The sequence below is a fragment of the Mesoplodon densirostris genome, chromosome 5 (assembly GCF_025265405.1).
Source record: "Mesoplodon densirostris isolate mMesDen1 chromosome 5, mMesDen1 primary haplotype, whole genome shotgun sequence".
Lineage (NCBI taxonomy): Eukaryota > Metazoa > Chordata > Mammalia > Artiodactyla > Ziphiidae > Mesoplodon > Mesoplodon densirostris.
In genome coordinates, this window is record NC_082665.1 from 93103881 (window position 1) to 93121118 (window position 17238).

Sequence of the window (17238 nt, forward strand, 5' to 3'; positions counted from 1 at the left end):
TATTAATGGATGGTGGAGGTAGAAACCAAATTGTTGTAGTCTAAGGAGTGAATGTCAGTGAGACGTGGGAGAGTAAATTAAAGCTTTTCTGAAGAAAAAGGTGGTAGGGCAGTAGCTAGAGAGGTAGTTATTTTCCACGAAGGGCTTTCATTCCCCATCATAGTCCTAACCTAGCATTTTGCATCTAGTAGGCACTCAACATCTATTAAATACAATAATATTTTCATTTATAAAGTAACTTTCCTATGAAGAGAATCCAGTGTTCTCCAAATAAAACAGTACAAAACAGATCTACCCTCATTTTGGACGGGGAGGACTGAAGGAAACAAACACATTTCATATGCTGTGTTATGTTTTGGTTTAATTGGTAAGAATCATCATTTTTTCTCACCCATCTCTGACTACACACACCCTGATTGTAGATTGTAGAAGGAAAAGGAACCAAATGACTTGCTGATCCAGTCCCCAGACTGCAGAACTGCATAGTCCAAAAATGAACTTTAGCTAGGTTACTTTATAAAAGACTAGGCATCAAGATGCCACTATTTGCCTTAATTACATATTTAATTGCTATTAGGTTACATATATATGGGAAATAAAGAATTTTTTAAAGATATATGCTCAGCATAACATTAAGTGAAAAAGGCATATTATGCAATATCTCAATTGGGGGAAAGGGGGAAATATATACACACAAAGTATGAATAAATACTAGAAAATAAACTTAACAGATCTTTGGACGGTAGCGTTAAGGATTTTTATTTCCTTCATCTTACTTTTCCATAAATTGCCAATTTTCCATTATTTAAAATCCTTTAAAATCTCCATCTAAAAACACTTACTAGCAATTTAAGCCCATTCTCTTTGATCTAGGTAGCTCTAAAATAACAATAGTTATAATAGTAATTCACCAGACTCCAAATACCCTGCAGTCTTCTTAATTCCAACTTCTTAGAATCTCTCTCCTTATTCATCGTATTAGTTGCTTGTACTTCCGAGTTCTCTGACTCGGATTCTAAAGGTGCGTTTCGAGAAGCAACATGGAAAATGGAATGGGGAATCCAAAGCTTCTTTCACATAAGCCCGACTACCCCCTACATTGTACGGGGAGATAATTTGGCTTAGGTCTCGTCTGTGCCATCTACCAACTGTGGAGCCTTAGATAAATCTGTTCATATCGCTACACCTCAGCTGTCTCGGCTTTCCCATCTTCAGAATGGGATTAGGAGAATTTACACGTGGGCAATAGATGATGCAGGGCTCACTGGCAAGAAAATAAGTGCCACAGTTAGAGACGTCTAGAATTCCATAGGTCTCAGGAAATCCTCTGTAAAAGGCTCACCCCAAACCTACTGACTCCGAGGGGCGTGGGGCCCCAGGAATCTGTATTTTAATAGCTTCCCAGGTGATTCAGATGCCCAGTCAGGTTTGAGAACCAAGGACTCTTTCCAGTCCTCCACTTCTCAACTTCCTTCTGGTCCCAGCGATTTCCAGTTCCTGCAACAAAAGGAGCCAAGAAAAGAGGGGAGAGAAAGCGCAGCCAAGACCCGCCGAGCCCGCCTAGTACCAGCCTCTCGCCAGCCTCCCCGCTCCGGCGCCAGCCGGTAGGTTACATAACAGCCCCGCGGCGCGCTCTCGCGATATTTCCGCCGCCCCCGCCTACCTCCACGTCAGAGAGAATCGGGCGGAGCGGCCAACATGGCGGAACGCAGGCGACACAAGAAGCGGATTCAGGTAGCAAACCCGATCCCTGGGATAGGGGACTCTCGGAAGTGGAAGACTCAGGGAAAGCTCCCGGGAAGGGCGGGCGAAATCGAGGACGAGGTGGGGTGGGGTTCCCCCGCGAGGTCGCCGGTTGCGGGCTGAGTCGTTGTGAGGGGCCTGAGGAAGGGCGGTGTTGGCGACGGCGGAGACTGAGGCGGAGGTGCTGGGGCAGCGGCGGAAGGCGGGAGGCGCGGCCGCCAGCCCAGGGTGGCGGTGGCGGCGGCGGCGGCGGCGGCAGCGGCGGCAGCGGCGGCGGCGTTGCCGGCCTGGGCCTGTGCTGGGAGGTCCGAGTCCTCCGAGCGCAGACACCGACCTTCCCCGGGCTCCTCCCCTCCCTTCTCCACGCCATCCTTTCGCCTCAGCTGTCCCGAAATTAAGGCCGCGATAATTAGGGTAGAAGGAGGCGGAGGACTGACCAAAAGCTGCCCGTTCTTTGTGCGCAGATAGAAGGACCGTAGGAGGGGGCAGTGATCGGGGTTTGGTCAGCTGCCCCAGGGGCCCAGGCGGCAATCTGCGTATCCAGATGTTTGTTTGCGTGCAGCCTCCTTTCTCCTCACAGTTATTAACTTAAGCGTCCAACGGAAGCTTTCCGGCTTTCTTTCAGCGACACAGTGTAAATAAACAAAACTCCCTTGGTACTGCAACGAGCGGGTCCCGCCCAGAAACCTTTCACATGCCAGTGTGTCATCCTCATAACCTACATAGCATCCCTCCCTCATTCCACATGCATGTCATCTGTGTATTTCTTCCTTGCAGTTTTCCCCCTGTTGTTCTTGCTCTTTGCCAAGAGGAGTAAATATGGGGAACATCTTAGACTCAGGATGTTTTGTTGTCTCCTTATTAGCTCCTGTGCTTAGAAACCTTCATATGTCATCATAAATTGATGGCGTGTTGTAAACTGTTAATATACTAATCACAAATTGTTACACTCGTCATTGTCTTTTTGTTCCTTACTATTTCATTGCTTAGATGACTTTCTGATGTTTTTTTCCCCCATTTTTATCACTTAACTGACTTACACCACAGGTGATTTGAGCTATGCAAGTTAAAATTCTTCTGAAAACTTTGAAGTACTAGGGGAAAAAAAGATGCCAGTGATCAGTAAATTTGGAATTTTAGAATTAGGCAGAAATAAGAAAGTAGTTTCAAAAAGAGTACAGAAGGGGACCAGAGACAATTGCCCCCCAAGTTCAGACAGGTCATAAAACCAAGGCTTAAGGTTATTATGGAAGAAGTTTCTAATTATACTGTTTCTAGTCTTTCAAAATTTAGTGTTATTGGTCAGGTATGGATACAAAATATACTTTTATTAGAATTTGTGTTGAAGTTATCAAATTAGGACTTACTGGACTTAGATTTACACACATGGTACATTTTATGGCCTTAAATAAACATTGTTTTTACAGTTTCAACTGTTCTTTAATATTGTTATAAAGGTGATCCTAATTCACTTTGAATAGCTGCTCTATTTCAATTATGATCTCATATTAAGCAGAAAGATAGATTTAAAAACCTGTATAGTAGTGGTAGTGACTGGGAGCTAAAACTTATGCCTGTTTGTACCCCAGTGTCAATAATTATTGGCCGTGTAACTTTGGTCAAGTTACTTAACTTTTTTCCTCTATTTCCAAATCCGTAAGAAGGAATATTTACCTTAAAAAATATCCTCATTGGGTTGTTGTGGAAAAAATAAGTTCGTGGATGACTTGTTATTAAAGGTTATAAAAGCTATTAAAAGAGTGCTTAGCACATAACTCCTTTTTCCCCTTCCCCAAGGATGAAGGCTTTAGGATAATTTGTTTTGGTTTTTGTCAAGCACTCTGATATGCTGAAGAAAGATTAACAGTTATCTATTCAGTAAATAAACCTTTGAGTTGTGAGTTCCATAAAGAATGGCTATTTACTTACTGTTGTTTAGTTGGGAATTAGATAAGTGTATGAGGATCTGATTGTTAAAAATCAAGTTAGTATACTGCTAAGTGAAAATAAATAACATTTTTCACCTCCTCCAAGTTTTCTACATACCTGTGCTATGTAAAATGTGGAGATCTTGGGAGTGCTACCTGGAGTACTACTGTGCAGTGTCAACAAATTAATAAAAGTGTACAATATCTTATAAAACTTCTTGGTTTTTTTCCCTCCAGAGAATCAGAAACTCTATAATATTGGCATTACTTTAGACAAAAAGATCAAACGTAATGACCAAATTCAGAGTTGAAGTTACAGAAAAAATTCTATTGTGAGACTCTGGGCAAAAAGATCTGTAATATTAACTCAGTTTCCTGTTGCTACTTGATGTTTCATGTTTAGAAACGATTTTATGTTTAGTAGATTTACTGACCATGAATTGTAATTTGTATATTGGGGGAAATGATTGATACAAACAAGTTCAGGGTTTTAAAAAGTAGTTAATTTGTATGCTTTTTCTTTTTTTTAAATTTATTTTATTTATTTTTGGCTGCATTGGGTCTTCGTTGCTGCGCGTGGGCTTTCTGTAGTGGTGAGTGGGGGCTACTCTTCATTGTGGTGCACGGGCTTCTCATTGTGGTGGCTTCTCGTTGCGGAGCATGGACCCTAGGTGTGCAGGCTTCAGTAGTTGTGGCTCACAGGCTCAGTAGTTGTGGCACGCAGGCTTAGTTGCTCCGCGGCATGTGGGATCTTCCCGGACCAGGGCTCGAACCCATGTCCCCTGCACCGGCAGGCGGATTCTCAACCACTGCACCGCCAGGGAAGCCCTGTATGCTTTTTCTAATGTAGCCTAATTTTAGATTCTGGTATTCCATCAAAGTTGGAAGCAAGAAGACTATTTTGTCACATTTCCTTCTTGGACTCACTTTACTGGTCACTGAAAACCAAAAGTGAGCTATGTGTTCACTGACGTTATTGAAAAGTTTTCATGATTGAGATTCTCAAGTGAGAGTGATCTCAATTCAAATTAATAAAACATTTGAAAGTAAATTATTGTAAGTTTTCTAAGAAATGCAATTATGTAAGTTTTTAAGAACATTACAATCAGGGCTTACAGGTTAACAAAGTGCTGCTTACTAGAAGGGTTAATTGAGAATCCTAGTACCATGAAATTTTAGAGTTGAAAACGATTTTCAAGTAGTAGGGGTTTTTGGAATCTTTTTGCACAAATGCAGCTTTTATGTAAAAGCAGAGGGGTGGGCCCAAAGCCCTATCTCCTCAGTACCCCACTACTTCACTACCATTATCCCTCATCCTTAAGCTACTTTTAGGACCTAGATCTAAAAGTATTACTAGGTATAAAACATATTGATCTAAACCATTAACATCATTTTACAGATGCACTGAGGTTCAGTGAGGATATGTGGCTTGACCCAGGGTCACTCATCAAGATAGTAAAACCAGATTTAGACCAAGTCTTCTAATTCCAGTTGAATGTTCATTCCACCGCACCATTGATAAAATAAAAAATAAAAATAAATTGTTTTGACATACTTTAATCTTGCAATCTTTATATTAAATTGTACAACAAAGACTTAACGAGACTTGTCCCTGCTAAAGAGACTCATCCCATTTAGTATTCTGCTTATGTGTAAAGTATCTAGTTGAGTTTTGGGACATTGAAATGGCTTATTCATTCCTAGAAATTTTATAATACCTGCATCTCAGTTAACTTTGTTGCACCCATCTGTCTCCCTGTCAGTAAAACCCTGACATATCATGAACCAATATGCTTAATTTCAGAAAAGGGAAAGTTTAGGATTATGCACTCTGACTCTGGGACTTTCTGAAGAAAAGAGATGGAACCCAGGAAGCCAGTCCTAGGTGAAAACTCCCCCCAGAGGCTTAATGAAGGGCTTACAGTGGCAGGGGGTGGGGGATTTTAGAAGGGCACTGCCAAAGTCAAGATACAGAGACTCTTGTAAAGCTCTATTAGTAACATACTGTGTGACTTTAAGCAAATGATTTATCTAAGATCTCATCCAGCTTTCAGATTTTAACCTGTTAACCTATTTGCATTTTCACGAATATTTTATACTGTTTGTATAAAGATACAAATGGACGGTGAACTAATCTTTTTCTTTTGCTTAATTCATTCAACAAGCTTATTTATTACCTAAGCTTATTTCTATTGAATATAGCAATTTTTAAAAATTCTAGTCGTTTTGGGGGTGGGAGGATGGGGAAAACAAATTCTAAGTCAAAAATTCTGTAAGATTGAAGTTCATGGCTTACTGACTCTTGATCTAATATTTTTTTCTCAAAAAGATTATCTTAAGTACCAAAAATAATATATAGTTAGAAATGGTAACCCCAGTTTCATTGTAGTATTTGAGTGTTGAAGTATTCTAAAATAAAAATAGTATTTGTTAAATAATTTAAAAAGAATGTTCTACCCAAACTTTCAATTTTTTGTAATTTTGGATTAAGAGTTGCAACACCCGGCATCTTGGTGTTTGGGTTGGCAGTCCAGTCTCAAAACGTACTGGCTCTTTGCTTCCTCATTCTAAGACATTTGAGCTCATTCATTGAGCTACAAAGTTCTCTTCATTCAAGGCTTGATGAGCTGGTTTCTCTTTATTAGTGGGTGATGCTATTCGCAGAAGGCCTTCACTTTTTGTCAGAAGGTTTCTAGAAAAGTTAGGAAAATATTCTGAAGATTTCTTCACATCAAAAGGGAACAAAGAGGGGAAGTACTTTAGACTAATGTATAAACAGGAAGAGGATAAGACTGTTTTAGCCTGCAGCAGGGGAGCAGTGAGAATGAAGATTCCATGGCAGGCTCTTCTATATTACTAGCTTCCCAAGGTCATATTCTCTTGGTGCTCTTCTGTAGCAGTCTTTCTTTCTGGCTTTAAAGCCCCAGCAGATGGCACAAATCCTAAACTGTTAGAGGCAGTCTACAGTATGTATAACTTATATGTGGTATAATGAATATTTCATAATATTTCACAAAGGATAATAGAAACTTTTTAAGGATTTGAACTTGAAGGAGGAGCAAGGAAGGAATCAGTTCTGTTGTACCAATATGTTGATAGAATTCACTACTTTTCTAGTCAGATGTTTAAGGGAAGTTAACTGATACTTTAAGAAAGTATCAATGAATAAGTAACTCTGTGTCTGGTTGGGAGAGATTATCCAAGTCCATGTTTTCTGGGTCTGTTCTCTTCATTCTTGCTTTGTAGTGCCTTTACCAAGGAGGGGAAGGGAATGCAAATAGAATACTTGAGTCTGTTTTTGCAGCTGTGGAAAAGAGTTTGGTGAACTTGAAGTTAATTGTTAAAATGAGGTTTTAAAATGTGGATTCACGTATTATCAGATTCCCTATTATATAATAATAGAACGGACTTTTCAGTTTCTTGGGTATTCTAATAGATTTTACATCTGATGCCTCTTATCAACAATCAGTAGATTAGTACCTGTATGCCTGTGTTCAGTAAATGGTTTGAGTGTTAGTATGAGTGTAGACTTGTCATGCCTAAAGTTGATGTGATTGTTTTTCCCCCAGAATCACTTTCCTCCCACATTTCTGTTAATTGAAAAACTCTCCTTTCAGTTGATCAAATTAGAAATCTGACATCTTTTACTAAGCCGTTTCATTCATCTTTTATCATTGAGTCCTATCTGTTCTACATTTGAAATGTTTCAAATGTCAAAATCCTTCCCATTCCTAGTCTAGTATCACATCACATCTTACTTGAATACTAAGTAGTTTTCCTGCCTTGTGCTTTTTTCCCCCAATTCATTCTATATACAGGCTCCAAAATAGTGTCTAAGTCATTTTTTTTTCTCATTTTGTCCTCCTTCTATTCAAAACCTAGTTTCTGTGACTTAAGGAGTAAATTTGAAATTTCTTAGACTGCCTTGAATACTGTATAGCCCTATTATACTTACTTAACCTCACAATTCTTCCTAACTTGTCTCTACTAGAGCCAAATTTTATGCTCATTTTTAGCCACAGTATGTTTATGCTATTCATTCAGCTTATCCCAAATTTGTTCATCTTTCAAAATCCAGGTCCCTCTTCCAAGAGGTCTTTCATAGCTATTCTCATCCACATTGATAATCTCACTCCTTTTGTACTCCTAAAATATTTTTTCTACCACTCATTTTGGAAAGTAACAGTTGTTGTTTTGGAAGGTTGTAACAAAGTATAGGTATCATGCCTTAACAAATTTTTGGTATTAACAGTAGCACCCAGAGTTATTATAGGGTAAACACTCAGTAAGTATGCACTTGAACAATGTATGTTTATTGAGACTTCTCCCCCACATACCATTTTTAATCAAGCATATCCCAGTAAGAAGTTATCAGTTAACTGGATAAATCTTTAAGTTGGCAACAGTTGTATCAACAGAGGGAAAAACTGAGCATATATGGGTGTGATTATAAAATAGAATTGGTTTCTATAAAGCCAATTATAGTATCTCATTATTTCCAACTATTTATATAGTATTACTTTTTTGGCTGTACGTGAATATATAGGATATTATTTACTAATAGATGAGGTTCCTAGAAATGCAGTGCGTTACACAGACATAATTAAATGCTATCGTTTAACATATACTAACATATATGTTAATAATTTTAGTGTGATTTCAAAAGCTGAAATATAGAATTTTTACTTTTTAGTTTGTCAGAAACTATATTTTGTGACTAGGACCCAGATTAAATAATTATGAACATTGTAGTTGTTACTGAACTTGGAGTGTTAAATTTTGAATTTATAGTTTTTTAAGATTCTATTTTTTTGTGATATGTGTTTTTATATATAAAACTAAAGGTCTTTTATTCACATAAATATTTGGTTTTTACTATAGTCTTCATTTGGATTGAATGGTTTGAGCTTTTTTTTTTCTTATTAAAAATTTTTATTGTATATTGGAGTATAGTTGATATACAGTGTTGTGCAGGCTTTTAATTTTTATTGTCACAAATAGTAACCCACAAATGGGGTAGTACGAGAGTATAAGAATCATGCATTGTTAATTGGCTGTTGGAAGTAGAGAAGTTGGGAAGTGCAAAGAAGGAAATATGAGAAGTAGCTGCCAGGTGACCCAGCAACCACGGCACAGATTTTCGCTACATCTCACAAATTACTCCTCTTCAGGATAAAATTAAAGCTGAAACTTTGATTTGTTAGTTGTTCCTTATTTTCAACAAACATAACTGAATGCAAACTAACTTGAAACTTTTGGGAAAACTGATGTAAAGATAGATGATTTAGAGAGTTTATTTTTCCTGTTTTGTGTTATTAGAATGTCTTGCCTAAAACATAACTGTCTTCAGCATTAATTTTTCTCGGCAGACTAGATTCTTGGCAGATAATTCTTTACTATTATTTGGCACTTTATTCATCTTAAGAAATAGACTTTCCTGAAATCATTCAGATTTAAATTGTATATTGCTAGAAATATTGCTTGAGTGCTGTATGTACTGTGCTTAAACATGTAATTAAAGACAGTACTTTTATTACGATAGCTTACAGCAATAAGACAACTAAAAGTATATATATATATATATATATATATAAGATATATGCAAACATAGACTGACCTAATTTTCTTCAGTATATGAGTGGGGAAGATAAGTATACAGGAACATAAGTTCAGAATGTAAGGAAATAAAAGCAAGATGGGGAATGATAAACAATGAAGCTGGTAGAAAGTTTGGAGGAGGGAATGGAAAAAAGAAAACAGGGAAGAATTAAAGCAGCCTTTCCAAAACTCTTTGTGCCCTTCCATTAATCAGTTCTTAAATGAGTTGTAATTTATTTCTCTATTGCATCTTTATTTTTGCTTTACCCCGTTCAGAAAGAAAAGAAGAAAGGCAAGGTGAGAAAAGATTCCCTGACAGTATCTAGAATCTGTAACCACAGGTGAAAGGGAAGGGAATACAAATCTTCAGCATCTCTGTTAGTAGTTTGTATCTGGGACCACACTGGGAGAGCTGTCTTTGGTTAATTTGAGAACTCCTCCTTCAATCTGTTGTCCATTGTTCAAGGTACATGGCTTTGGCTGTTATTTATGGCACCTGTTTCTACTTACTTTGACATTTGGGCACTCACTATTGACAACCTCTTAATGTTTTGAATTATTGCCATACGGCTTTTAAAAAGAGACCAGGCAAGAGTGAAGGTGAACTGGTACAAAATGATTACCGTACTGGAAAAACAACTCAAAATAAATGCTTTGTAGCTGAGGCCAAGAGACAGACAGGTTTGGGCCCTATCAACTTGTATTTGAAAAACGTGATTTTAAAAATCTCCATTTTGTCTTCTGTATACAATACCAGATCTGCTCCAGAAAAAGCTTGAAAGAAAGGGCTGTACTAAACTTAAAAAGATTTAAGTAACTGATTACATTAAATTAATATTCTTACTTTGCAGGAAGTTGGTGAACCATCTAAAGAAGAGAAGGCTGTAGCCAAGTTTCTTCGATTCAACTGTCCAACAAAGTCCACCAATATGATGGGTCACCGGGTTGATTATTTTATTGGTAGGATTACATCAATAAAATTATATTTGTGTACATATCTTATGAAGATACCTAATTTGGGGATAGATAGATATTTTAAAAAATGCTCTCCAAGCATGATTGGTGAAGCTAAGTGATGAGCATATGACAAATGATTATCCTGTTCTTTCCTTTCATGATTGAAAATGTCAATAAGTATAAAAGAAAGTGCTTTTTAATAACGTTTCTTGGAAATCTTTAAAATAGGATTTATTTTCAGTACTAACACTAACTTTTATTAAGATAGTACATGTACTTAACGATACTCTGTTTGTAAAACTCTGGAATAGAATTCAGTGTGATACAAGTGTGTCAGAACCAACTTAGCAGTGTTTGTTCTTCACATAATCTAAACAACTTCATAATGAGCTAATATTATCTGTAATATTGCCCCATAGCTTATAAATCAATAGTTGTTGAGTTTGCCTGTCTGATCAGTTAAGGTTGAATTACCTATTATTGGGAAGACATTTATTTATCTTCTCTTCAGTGTTATGATTAATGATTTTGATAGTCCTTAAAAGTTTATAAAAATAGACATGCTGTTTTTTTCACATCTCATATATTTAGCTTCTTCCAGTGACAGTAGATTGTTTCACAGAGCTTATTCCTCGGTGGGTTACAATAAAGCTTGGTGACAGAATTTCTGTTACTGTGGTAGTGGAAGAGTTTTGGTTTGTTTATCCCATATTATGATTATTTGATAAGAGTGTTATTTACATTTATTTTGAATTTTTTAAAGAACATTTTCTCATTAATTTATCTTGCTTTCGTTTATATTTTTGAATGTCATTTATTTCACAGCATTCTTTAAGAAAGATGCTTAATCAGTATGTTTCACAAATTGAGGTTTTGAGGAACTATTTGTCATGATTATGTTAGACTTAAATTTTCTGTTGAACTTGGTTTTATTTTCGGATGCCAGAATGTTGAAATTTGCCTTATAGAATATTGTTTAGATAGACACAAATTCTGCTGTATACTAAATTTAAAATAATAAATTTCTTCTTTAGCTTCAAAAGCAGTGGATTGCCTTTTGGATTCAAAGTGGGCGAAGGCCAAGAAAGGAGAGGAAGCTTTATTTACAACGAGGGAGTCTGTGGTTGACTACTGCAACAGGTAGTTTTTATTTCTTAGTGAAGGATAATATAAGTAGTAATTTAAAAATATTCTCCATGGTCCTGAAGCTCCTTCCCTATTTCATCATTAAGTATAATGCCGTTACAGCATAGCTCAAGTATAGCTTTTACATGTAACCTGGATTTCTTCAGTACCTCTGGAAATGCATTTATTTGGTGTTAGGCTATCATATTTTTATAACTTTTATTTGTGTTCTGTTACATTTGTACATTTGCCAGGCTGACTGAACTCAAGGATCAGCAATAAAAATCATATACCAGTGCCTGTCGTGAACAAAAAAGTTCTTTCTTTTCTAGAGCAAAAGTTGGGGAATCTTTTCCAAAACTTTGCCAGGGATTCCTAATAGACCTGTTGTCCCTGTTTTGTTTTGTTTTTGCAGCGCCTATTGAGCCATTAGCCAGGTACCCTTCCCTATTTTGTTTGTGATTGCTAATATATCCTTGTGAAATCAAGGCAGCTGAAACATCTGTCTTTCTTCTTTCCAAGATGAAGTATACACAATTCAGTAACATATCCATGTTTTTTATAATAAGTACTTCTTTGGGAAAAACTTTTCATGGTGAATGGTGTACAAAAATCACTTTTCTGGGGAATTCCCTGGTGGTCCAGTGGTTAGGACTCCTTGCTTCCACTGCAGGGAGCACAGGTTCAATCCCTGGTCAGGGAACTAAGATCCCACATGCTGCATGGTGCAGCCAAAAAAAAATCACTTTTCTCTTGGAAAGAAGTATGCTGGGTTTTTTTTTTTTTAAATTCCAATTTTTCCCTTGGTTTATTTACTACTTAAACATATTTATTAAGATGTTAGTAAATCAAATTTTGTTTTTGTGACACTAAATTTTATAATTGGTGGGAATTTGACATTTTAGATTATTTTATATGCTTAGCAGGGAGATACACATAGCATTTACTAATGTATTGCTTAATGGCATTTAAAGTATCAGCCACATGAGATCCCTCTTAAAAACCACTATTTTACAACCTGGTTTCTAAAGCTGTAAAGTTGAAGAATTATTAACTATTTCTTAAAATTCTTAGCTGCCAGGGACTTGCCTGGCGGTCCAGTGGTTAAGACTGCGCTTGCACTGCCATGGGCCCAGGTTTGATCCCTGGTTGGGGAACTAAGATCCCACAAGCCACACTGCACAGCCAAAAAAAAAAACTCTTAGCTGCCAAAATCTAGAGTCACTAATGGACCTTTCAGAAACTATGGAAATTTCATTGTCGGGGCAGGGACTAGCTAACAGTGGTGTAGTCGGTATTTTCCTTTACAGCCGTCTGTGTATTAGAACGCCAAAGTGCAAATTTCCCTGCCTGCCTCAAAACAGACTTATTTTTTATATATATAGTGTAAAAATTAAAAGATGCTATAAATGCAGAAACAGAGAAGTTAAATCACTTACCCAAGGTCACACAGCTAGTAAGTGGCTGAGCCAGAATTCTAAATCCAACAATCTGACTTCATAATCCATGCTCTTAACCACTGCACTATACTGTCTCCTCCAAAATGATGATGCATTTAATGAAGCAAAAATTAAGATGAAGAATTAACCTGTCAATACTATTTGAATATTAAATCTGAGCCCAAATCTCTGAGGAGAGCAGCCAGTATTAATACACTTCACTTGGCCTTTTAGGAGACTTGATACTTCGTTATATGAAAAGCCAAAAAAACCTGAGTACAGAGATTGTCCTAGCGATACACTCACTTTTTGTTGTATATGCTATTCCCATTCATATCAAGCTTTTTGTGTCCTTTTTGCACTAAGATAGAGAAGCATAACTACCTAAAGTTTTCAAAGCCACTTCTAATAATAACCATGACCTCATGATGGCCAGTCCTCATGGGTTCCTGCCTGACTACAGGCAAAACCACAAAGGGACACTTGTCCTGTCTCATTTTCTGAAGTCTTGAGGGAGTCTAAGGAAAAACAAAAGAAGACAGGAGACTGTAGGATGTGCCTCTTTATGGCCTATTTCAAGTACAGACTCTTCAACCTTTTATCTAGCATCATCCTAACCCTCCTAGTGACTTTGCATCTCCAACCCCCAGTCCAGTAGTGTCCTTCTAACTCTCATTCATACACCATACTCATTCTCTCTTCTGGTCTTTCTTTGATAATAACCTGCCATTTTCCACAAACAGTTCTTCCTCTGTCCTCCCTGCCTCTCAATATAAATATCTCTCAAATTCCATCTTTACCATTTAGTATTCCCCAGATCCTCTAGCCCACATTAATGTTCTACAGAATTTATAAAGGTAATAGCATACAGTTTAGTCCTTAACTATTTAAATAGAGTTGTTGCATGTGTGTTAGTTTTTCTGAATTTCTTGCCTGCTAAATCTGAAGGCAGTTGGAGGACTGTTTTATACTTTATTGTAACTCCACAGCAATTAGCACAATGTGGGCATTCACCATTGTCAGATAAGTGAAAGTCCTAAACATATGTCTGGCATTTAATAAACATTTATTAAACCTGGTAAAAAAAATTAAGAGGTGAAGAAAAATAATAAGCAATTTAATAACTTTTTACAAGCTGCTTTTAATCCATTCATTTATTCTAGAAATACTTATCAAATATCTATTATAGGCCAGGCCTCAGGAATACAGAGATAACTGTGACTTGCTTCCTGCCTCCAAAGCACATATTTTCATCTGTTAGAGAAGATTTGTGACTAATTACAATACAGTGTGTTCTGTAAGAAAGACAGAAATGGGGAAACTTCAAGAATGGCCTCTCAGGGAAAATGTTTTAATCAAATTTTGAAACAGAAATAGGTGATTACCCAGTAAACAATAGGAGAGTGAACATTTGATCCTGGCAGAGGGCACAGAACATACTGAGATAGGAAAGTATGAGTAGTCTGTGAAAATGTCAGAGTTTATGTAGATGATCTGTACTGTACAGTGTGTTTAAAGCTAAATAAATGGAGGCACTGATTTTATGACAATAGTAAATGCCATCTCATTTTTTGAGGCATAGAGTGAATTGAAGTAGGCATTCTCTAAGGAACTGTCAAGGAATAAGTGAATGATTCTACTTATTAATGAATGGAATGAGGGTATGATGTAACTATTTATAAAACCAAATGTGTTTGTGTTTTCCATAACTATCAATATTAAATGAAATTCAAGATTTTGCTACAGCAGTAGTAATGGCTAACATTGAGAACCTGCATGCCAGGCACCACACTAAACAATCTACATGCTTCTCATTTATACCCCATTTTAGAAATACACTAAAATTAAGTAACTTACCCAGTACTACATAGCTCGTTAAGTGGTAGAGGTGATATTTGAACCTATCTACCTGAATGTGAACTTCTCAAGACCAATTTGATTGGTTAATAGTCTTCTTTTCTCTCAAGGGGTTGGGGCAGCTGTACAGGAGGAGTAACAGAAGCAGGTGTTCCTGCTGATTCTGTGCTCTTCTGTATCTGGTCGTCAAGGGAAGGATTTTTTTTTTCTCCTAAAGTTCTATGGTTTATATTTTTTAATTGTTTATTTCTTTATTAAGAACATTTTTTTCACTAAAGTAAATTTGAGAAAATTTTGAAAATGATACAGAAGAAAATCCAAATTACTAATAATGTTGCCTCATGGATAATTATATTACCATTTGAGACTGTATACTCAAGTACCTGTGTGTGTGTGTGCACATGTACTCTTAATATATGGAGAGCTATAATATGAACTGTAGTATGAAATGCTGTTTTTCAATTAACATACAATGAATAAGATGTATTTTTGTTTTCATATTAACACATTATTGACTGGGGTGGGGAGTTTTGGAGAAACTAATGCCTGTGGTGTTAATACATCTGCAGTCAGTAATGTGTGAAGTTGTGATGAATGATCCTGATAGAAAATCTGGAAATCATCTAAGTGCAAAAATAAAGAGATTAGAATATTTTCATTATAAATTTTTGTAAGAAGTTCTGAAGTAGTAAAAATTAAAGATCCCCCTTCATATTCAAATACCCACCACTACTCTTTAAGTCTCACTTTCTACTCATAAGTAGTTAATTATTAAGGGTCTCATTTCAGACTTTTGCTTGTTTATGTATATATGTATATGTGTAGCAGATATTAATGATGGATTCTTTGGGGGCGTTTCAGACAGTGGCATAATTTTATATGCCTTATAGATCTTCTGAACAAGTAAAAATCCAAATGAGGAGACCTAGAAGTTAGCTTTGTGGAGATGTTCATGGGGTGGACCTAATTGAGCAGCAGAAAGAAGCCCAGCCAAGCAGGTCAAAACACAGGTGGGCACAAGATAATGATCAAAAATAAGTGGTCTTTAGGCAAGAAGGAAGCATCTAGTTAGCAAGTGGTATGATGTGCTGGAGTAGGCACCAGTGAAGGTATTGAATAGAAAGGTGGATAGTTACCATTAACAGGCACAGATGGTGGCAGTGAGACCTAGCTTCTAGTTGTGTTTTGGTAGTTGTATTTTATCAAGGCAGGAATAAAGAAATCCGGAACTCTGAAACTGGAACATAAGATTTGAAAAGATGGCTTTTAGATGACAAAGGTAAGGGTAAACTAGTTTCTTGAGTAGGATTAGAAATGATTGAGGCAGCCAAGGTTGACTTAATTTAGGGTCAGCTGCGCTTCTAAATTCACCAGATAAAGAAGTGAATAAAGCAAGGATATTACTCTAAAGAAGTTTACAGTCTAGTGAAGGAGGCAAACAAGCATGTTATAAATTGTATATTAAACTAAAAGAATAAATGCTGTGGATAGGATAACAGGAAACAGGAAGAAGGATGGGGGATAGATTTATAATTTTAAACAGGGTAGGCTTAGTAGAGAGGGTAACATTTGAGGGAAGACTTGAAAGAAGTGAGGAAGTAGACCAAAAGGACATGCTTATTTGGGGGAAGAGCATTCTAGGTAAAGGGAATAGCCAGTGGAAATGCCCTGAAGTAGGAATATTAACAAACAAACAAACAAACAAAAAAAACCCTGCTAAATAGAATAAAGGTCAGTTTATTGAGAGAAATTAGTGAAGCAAGGAACACATGGTGTTGTTTTGCTACATATATTATACAGTTTTCAACTTGATACTGTGTTGTTTTCAGAGTCCAGAAATCTCACCTTAGCATATTTAATTATTCATTAGTTAATTGGAGATATTTCATTATAGTGACAGGCTGAATAGTGAAGTACATGGAGAGAAGAAAAATACATCAAGAAGGACAGCTGAAGACACGATTTGGATCAGTCAGATCATAGGCACTTTTTTTTTTTTTTTTTTTTTTTTTGCAGTGCGTGGGCCTCTCACTGTTGTGGCCTCTCCCGTTGTGGAGCACAGGCTCCGGACGCGCAGGCTCAGTGTCCATGGCTCACGGGCCCAGCCGCTCTGCGGCATGTGGGATCTTCCCGGACTGGGGCACGAACCCACGTCCCCTGCATCGGCAGGCGGACTCTCAACCACTGCGCCACAAGGGAAGCCTGGGCACATTTTTAATCTGCTAACATTTCTTAAACTGTTATATTTATTTTCCCCATATATTTATGTACCACTTATGTCTGCTCTTGAATTTGAGACTTAACTTTAAATAAAGCAGTCTTGATTACTCCTAATGAACCTAGAGAAAAGCTTAAGGATAATTCCAAACCTATAATCTCATTAAATTATACAGTTAAAAAATGAAAATTAGGTTGACAACTTTCATGTAATCAAATTGGCTGCACAGGTTTTCAGTTAGACATTTTTGATTGTTCTTCAGTGGGCTTACTAGTTGTAATTTCTTTTGTGAGTTGCCAGTGTATGTCTTCCTTTACTCATTTTATTCAGGTCTTGATACTTTTGCTTTTTAGTCTCTATCTATATAATTTAC

The 17238-nt window shown here is 36.9% G+C and overlaps 1 protein-coding gene across 1 annotated transcript in view; it reads left to right on the forward strand.

The window, feature by feature from the left end:
• Positions 1-1679: 1679 nt before the first annotated feature.
• The window catches only part of SEC62 (SEC62 homolog, preprotein translocation factor), a 28598-nt gene continuing 13039 nt past the window's right edge, over positions 1680-17238 (forward strand). The window contains exons 1-3 of the mRNA XM_060099111.1: positions 1680-1734; positions 10121-10229; positions 11261-11366. Of these exons, the coding sequence (XP_059955094.1) occupies positions 1699-1734; positions 10121-10229; positions 11261-11366 (251 nt within the window). The 5' untranslated portion in view covers positions 1680-1698. The remainder of the gene's footprint in view (positions 1735-10120; positions 10230-11260; positions 11367-17238) is intronic.